Source organism: Saccopteryx leptura, chromosome 2 (assembly GCF_036850995.1).
Source record: "Saccopteryx leptura isolate mSacLep1 chromosome 2, mSacLep1_pri_phased_curated, whole genome shotgun sequence".
NCBI lineage: Eukaryota > Metazoa > Chordata > Mammalia > Chiroptera > Emballonuridae > Saccopteryx > Saccopteryx leptura.
Window position 1 is genome coordinate 315,919,347 of NC_089504.1, and position 6,762 is coordinate 315,926,108.

At 54.1% G+C, this 6,762-nt stretch overlaps 3 gene segments (V, D, J or C); all 3 read left to right on the forward strand.

The window, feature by feature from the left end:
• The first annotated feature begins 319 nt into the window (after positions 1–319).
• LOC136392214 (T cell receptor beta variable 5-5-like) lies at positions 320–873 on the forward strand. The segment is given in 2 exon segments: positions 320–368; positions 485–873. Coding segments are annotated over 2 exon segments (438 nt in total).
• A 3,046-nt stretch (positions 874–3,919) lies between these two features.
• On the forward strand, positions 3,920–4,482 carry LOC136392215 (T cell receptor beta variable 5-5-like). The segment is given in 2 exon segments: positions 3,920–3,973; positions 4,106–4,482. Coding segments are annotated over 2 exon segments (426 nt in total).
• Positions 4,483–5,023: 541 nt separating this feature from the next.
• LOC136393556 (T cell receptor beta variable 5-5-like) lies at positions 5,024–5,543 on the forward strand. The segment is given in 2 exon segments: positions 5,024–5,119; positions 5,252–5,543. Coding segments are annotated over 2 exon segments (333 nt in total).
• The last annotated feature ends 1,219 nt before the right edge of the window (positions 5,544–6,762 follow it).

Here is a 6,762-nt window from a genome sequence, read left to right on the forward strand (position 1 = left end):
GGAGGCTTTCTGAGCTCACAATCTTAAGTAAAGGGTGCAAAGTTGGGAGCAGGCAGCCTGCATGCCCTGGGCACAGAGACAGGGTCTGCATAAAGACAGGGCTCCTACACCAGCCCCATCCAGCCCCACAGGTCATGCAAGAGGCTTTGCAGGACAAAGCAGGGTACCTGTATCCGCTGAGACCCAGCAGAGGCAATGACATCAGAGCAGTGACATCACTACCTGCCCTCTAATCAGAGAAGAGTGCCCAGAATGTCAGCTCTCAGAGGACCAGAGCTCTGAGCAGGGAGACTCCGGCCCAGCTCTGCCCCACCCCGCCATGGGCTCCAGGCTCCTCTGCTGTGTGGCCCTTTATCTCCTGGGACCAGGTATGTGCTCGGCCCAGGTGGGGCATCTCTGGTGTAAGCCTGACAGCGCCTGACTCCAAGGCCCCATCGGGCCCCTCCCCTGCTCCTTCTCTAGCTCCTGTCTCCCTCCCTCACAGGCCCTGTGCATTCAGGAGTCACCCAAACTCCAAGACACCTGATAAAAACCAGAGGACAGAAGGTGACACTGAGATGTTCCTTTCTCTCTGGGCACCGCTCTGTGTACTGGTACCAGCAGGCCCGGAGCCAGGGACCCCAGTTCCTCATCGAGTATTACAACGGGGAGGAGAGAGAAAAAGGAAACTTCCCTGAGCGGTTCTTGGTGCAGCAGTTTCTTGGCAACTACAGCTCGGAGCTGACCATGAGCTCTCTGGGGCTGAGGGACTCGGCCGTGTATCTCTGCGCCAGCAGCCTTGACACAGCCCTGCGGTGTCACCAGCATGCTGTGCTCAAACTCCTGGTGCAGGTGCAGCGCGGAGCAACCTCAGAGCTGCGGGGTTGTCTGTGAGAACCCCAGGGCGGTGGTGGGGGGGGACTCAGAGCGACATGGGGCCCCGGGGAGTGCAGCCTTGGCTCTTCCGGGACAACAGAGGACAGGAAGGTGTGCTCAGAGGCCGATGCTCCCCCCTCACGTTCACTGGTCTCCTTCCCCGCCTGCCGCTCTGGGGGACAGGGCAGAGGAAGGGCTGGATACCTGGTGCCTCTTATTTTGGAATAGGGGCAGTTCATTTGAGGATCAAAATTGTTAGTTAAATGTATAGTCGAGAAAACAGAATTACAGAAGATAATCATTTGCTTTATATAATTTCGGGGGAAGAAATTGATATTCGGGGAAAGTCTGGGGAAGAAAATATGATCCAAGATGGTTGAAAACAGAGATAGAACTGCAAGAAGTGGTTGTTTGTAACATTGTCACTCTTCTCCCCTCTTCCAAACTCTTCAACACCCGGGAGGTATAGAGCAAGGCCTTAGAGCGCGGCCACCCCGGGGGCCGGTCCCGGGAGAGGCCATCACCACACGACGTTGTGAGAACCCGCGGTTGATTCTGACTTCTTCCTTCTTCACTGCTTATCCCAATTGTGCCTTCTTGGGGGACAGTCAAGTACCCCCTCAAACTCAGAGGAAGGCATGCCCCCCTGACTATAAACAGGCAGTGGTGCTCCACCTCCCCCCAAAATAAGCATCACTGCCCAAGTCCAGTGACCTTCAGAGCAGCGCATCTAGGCAGCCTCAGGGTGAGCCTCGGTCTCTGACCCTCAGCTCTGCTCAGCACTTCCTGAGACAGGGATGGCGGATGGCTTTCACATCCTCTGCATCTGCGCCTGCTCCTCACGTGGCCCGGAAGGCCCTCCCTTCTCCCCGCACAGCGCGGAGACTGCTCACCTTGCGAGGATGGACTCAGCCGGGCCTTCTCAGTTGCCTCTGACCCAGACCCTTCACAGAACTGAACCACTGACTCGTCTGCTCTGGCAGCTGTAACAAAATGCCACCCACAGGGCTTCTTCCACAGCAGACGTTCATTTCCCCACGGCTGGAGGCTGGACCCCCGAGAGGAAGGGGCTAGGGCTGGTTTCTGGGGAAGGCTCTAGTCCTGGTTTGCAGATGGCCGATGGCCCGCTGCGTGCTCATATGGTCTTTCCTTTGTGCTTGGACGGACAGAAAGCTCTCTGGGGTCTCCCCCTCTGATGAGGCCACCGTCCTAACAGATTAGGGTCCCCACCTTATCTCCTCACTTAACCTCCCTAAAGGCTCTGTCTCCAGGTTGCATGCTCATCGGGGGTTAGGACTTCACCATATAAATTGGGGGGGGGGCAAAATTCCCTTCGAAACAACAAACAACATTCCCCCTTTCCTTTACTTTCATAGGAAAAGCTAAGTTACGATTAATGCACTTTGATACTTGTGAAATGAATAAATGAATGCCCGCTTATAGATAGCCATGGAATGTTATTAGTCACTCCACTATTTTACTTCCCTAGGTCCCCTCCTATCTGAAATGCAGCAGGGAGTCCCTGGGGGGCACACCGGGCTTTCTGCAAACTGTGTGGTATTCTGAGCAGCTGTGTTCTCAGAGTCAGGCCAGATGACCAGGCTATAAAGCGCCCTGGCTGAATCCAAGTGACATGGGCCCTGTTCCACCTGGGACAGAGGAAACTATGTCACAGTGGCATTTACCCAGTCCCTGAGCCTGTACAAAATTCTCCCTCACACTCCACCCACCACGTCATTAGAGACATCACCTGTCAACATTGAAGGTGTTTCTTCTACATGAACCTGAACAGCAGATTTAAAAATTGCTGTGCTCAATAATAGAACTTTGGTCTTCTTGCCACTTAAAGGACATGTGTGCGCGCGTGTGTGTGTGTGTGTGTGTGTGCGCACAAGCTCACACATGTGTCTTCTTGTAGAGACACGCCCAGTTGTAGTAGTTTCTCTCCTGTGGGCATGTATTAAAGTCATGCTGCCAGTGAGCAGAGCATCTGGGTAATGACGGCAGATGTCAGCCCAACTGGGTCCACCTTAACTAGACCTCGTAGGGTATGTATCTCAAGACTGTATAATCTCAGAAACAAGTAGGTAAAATGTACAAGCCCTCTTTATGAAAATGCACTATTTAAAGGGTGGTGATACTTAAATATAGATTGGGGGCTATGCGGATCTGACACAGGAGGTGTGGACTGCAGTGGTTCCAGGCTGGGTCCATGTGGGACCGGCAGACTGTGCATCTTAATGGCCAATGTTATTGTGGCCCGTCTCTCCCTTCTTAGCATAGTGATGGCGATTACTTCATCCAGTATTCATTAGTCGAAATGTTGGTTCATATAATCTTTGCCTCCAAAACAAAGGGGGATAATTGAAAATCAATCCTGAATCAGCCAGGCTGGGATAACAGCAGAGTCAGTGAGTGTGAGGGTGGGGTGGGGGCCTGCAGGGGTGATGGGTGGGGAGAATTTGTTCTCCTAATATAGACAGCTGTGAATCCAGGAGACTGTGGGTAGCCCACCACTGGGAGGCGCTGTGGACCCTCAGTTCTGCAAGCAACCCTGAGAGGGCTGAGGGGGTGGCCTAGGCAAGCACAGCCTAAGGGAACTCTGGGCTTCCTGTTTGCATGGGGGAAGCAGTTTGAGGTGACTGAGTGGGTCCTGGGAACGTATGTGGAGCTCACACAGACTCCTCACTGCCAGGAAGTGGACATATGCCGTGATCCTCAGTATGTGCCCAGGGGGCAGGCTCCCTGAGCCCACAGGGGCGCTGGGGGGAGGGTGGTGTAGGGCTTGGGATGCCAAAGACTGCATAATTAGTGTCAGGCTGGGGCAGGCAGAGGAGAATAAGGTATACTGTGGACATATGGGGACAGTGCTCAACCTGTAGCAACCCTGCAGGGGGGCTGTGCAGGACAAGGGGACAGTGAGCCCAGAGGCAGCCTACATGGCGATCTCCATCAGAGCAGTGACGTCACAGGCATCTGCTCCTATCAGGGAACTGGGAGGTCCAGCTTTTCAGACCGCTCACCCCAGGACACCCCGCCCCGAGCTAGGAGTCGTCTAGGGATACCGCCATGGGCCCCAGGCTCCTCTGCTGTGTGGCCCTTTGTCTCCTGGGAGCAGGTGAGCCCCGGACACCCTGTCTAAGCCTCTGACAGGCATCTGCCATCCCTGAGACACGAGCCTGCCGGTGGGGGCTGCAGGGGGGACTTCCCTGTCCTTGACCCCCAGCCTCTGTCTGTCTCCTCCCAACAGGCCCAGTGGACTCTGCAGTCACCCAGAGCCCCAAACATCTGATCAAAGCAAGGAACCAGTCAGTGACCCTGTACTGTTCCTTAATCTCTGGCCACCGCTCTGTGTACTGGTACCAGCAGGCCCAGGGCCAGGGCCCCCAGTTCCTCGTCCAGTATTTGAACCTGAAAGAGGGAGCAAAGGGGAACATGCCCGATCGGTTCTCCGTGCGGCAGTTTAGCGACCACCGCTCTGAGTTGGCCGTGAGCTCACTGGAGCTGATGGACTCGGCCGTGTATCTCTGCGCCAGCAGCCCTGTCACAGCCCTGCAGTGTCACCGGCGAGCTGTGCACAAACTCCCCCGCCCAGCGTGGAGCAGCCTTGCAGCTGCCGGTCTGTGAGACCTGGGGACTGCGGGGGAGACTCCCCGTGACTTGGGGCCCCAGGGAGGGCAGCCTTTTCAGGGACAACAGAGGACAGGAAGGTCTGCAAAGAGGACGATTCTACATCAACATGTTATAAATAACAGTCTCTTAAAAAAAAAATCATGCAGTTCCAGCTCTATTTTAAACCATCTTTAATCTTATTTTCTTCCCCAGACTTTCCCCAAATCTCAATTTCTTCTCTCTAAATTATATAACGTGAACTGTTCTCTTCTGTGACTCTATCTTCCAGACTATGCATTAAAACAACAGGTTTGATCCCCAAATGAACTCTCCCTCCCCCCACAAAAGGCAGATATCCAATTATGAACCTTCCTCTACCCTGTCCGCAGAGTGCCAGGCAAGGCAGGTAACTGGAAGAGAGTGGCCAGCCCGGGGTCCTGCTAAGAAGGACAGTGGGCCCGGAGGCGGCCTACATGGCGATCTCCATCAGAGCAGTGACGTCACAGGCATCTGCTCCTATCAGGGAACTGGGAGGTCCAGCATTTCAGACCGCTCACCCCAGGACACCCCGCCCCGAGCTAGGAGTCGTCTTGGGATGCCGCCATGGGCCCCAGGCTCCTCTGCTGGGTGGCCCTTTGTCTCCTGGGAGCAGGTGAGCCCCGGACACCCTGTCTAAGTCTCTGACAGGCGTCCGCCATCCCTGAGACACAAGCCTTCCGGTGGTAGATGCAGGGGGGACTTCCCTGTACTTCACCCCCAGCCTTTGTCTGTCTCCTCCCAATAGGCCCAGTGGACTCTGCAGTCACCCAGAGCCCCAAACACCTGATCAAAGCAAGGAACCAGTCAGCGACCCTGCACTGTTCCTTAATCTCTGGCCACCGCTCTGTGTACTGGTACCAGCAGGCCCGGGGCCAGGGCCCCCAGTTCCTCGTCCAGTACTACAATGAGGAGGAGAGTGCAAAGGGAAACTTCCCTGAGCGGTTCTCCGTGAAGCAGTTCCTTGGTAACGACAGCTCGAAGCTGAGCATGAGCTCGCTGGAGCTGACGGACTCGGCCGTGTATCTCTGAGCCAGCAGCTCTGACACAGCCCTGAACGACCGACAGACCCCTGTACAAAAACGCGCCCGCCCCAGCGCAGGAAGTGACTGTGAGAGTGGCAGCCAGACAGACAGGCGCAGGCGGGCGCAGCCGACTGCCTTTCTTCCAGGTGCTCTTCCTGCTGCTGAGAGATGTGCTAGGTTTTTAGCACTCACAGAAATCATGCTACACATAAGTCCTTATTTTGCCCGTTTATATATCTGATGGCAAGTAAGGTTCCCGGGTCTCATGTGGTATAACTGGTGGAGCAAGAAAGCAAACAAGTCTGTTCCTCGACTCCTGGGGTTGCTGCCTCCACCCCCAGCCCTGTCCCCACATCTGGCTTCCCTTTTCCAGGTCCAGGTGAGCAGGCCAGATAGCACCACGCAGCACCTGTGATGGTGACAACCTCTTCCCACACAGCTTTGAGGAGCATTCGGCTTCGAGGCAATGGATACCCACTGACCCTTCAATGTGACGACTGAGAAAGGCACTATTTTCTGCACGGTAGCCAACATCTGGACCCAGGCCTCGTGCTATCTTTGACGGAGGCTGTGGGGGCAGAAGGCTTCCCAGATGTGTCTTCCCAGCTGCAGGGCAGAGGGAATGGGACACTTGCCAAGAGAAGGCAGTCTCCTGCACACAGACACAATCCCCTCGAGGGAAGTGAACACGAGTATTATTATTCCTTCGTTCCTTTTGCTCAATCATTTCTGCTCCCATATTTTGCACAGAGTATTATGTCACATAAACACAGAAAATAAATATAAGTCTGTTTGGGTCCTTTGAGAGTTTGGGTCCTTTGTCAAGTCTCCCAAGTTAATGTTAATCTCATACAAAAACACCCTCGCAGGGACACCCAGAATGATGTTGAACCAGATTACCTGCACACGCTGCAGCTCAGTCCAGTGGACACACTAAACGGACCATCGCACCATCTTCCAGGGCTGTACAGCGGTGGAATGAGGTTGAAATAGGACATAATGGAAAGCTAGGTATCTGGATTCCCTTTGTTGATCTCTGATAGGAACTGTTGAGGGGGAGGCTATGTGCAGAGGTAGATATGGACACACTTTGCCTTGAAGCCCAGCTATGAAATGATTATCAAAAGGTCTGTCTAGCTTGCAAAGCTATTTCTATACAATGTATTTACTTATTTTTCACTCATTTCTTTTCTCCCGCACCCATTCATTCAATTTCTTTGTAACGATATTCTGA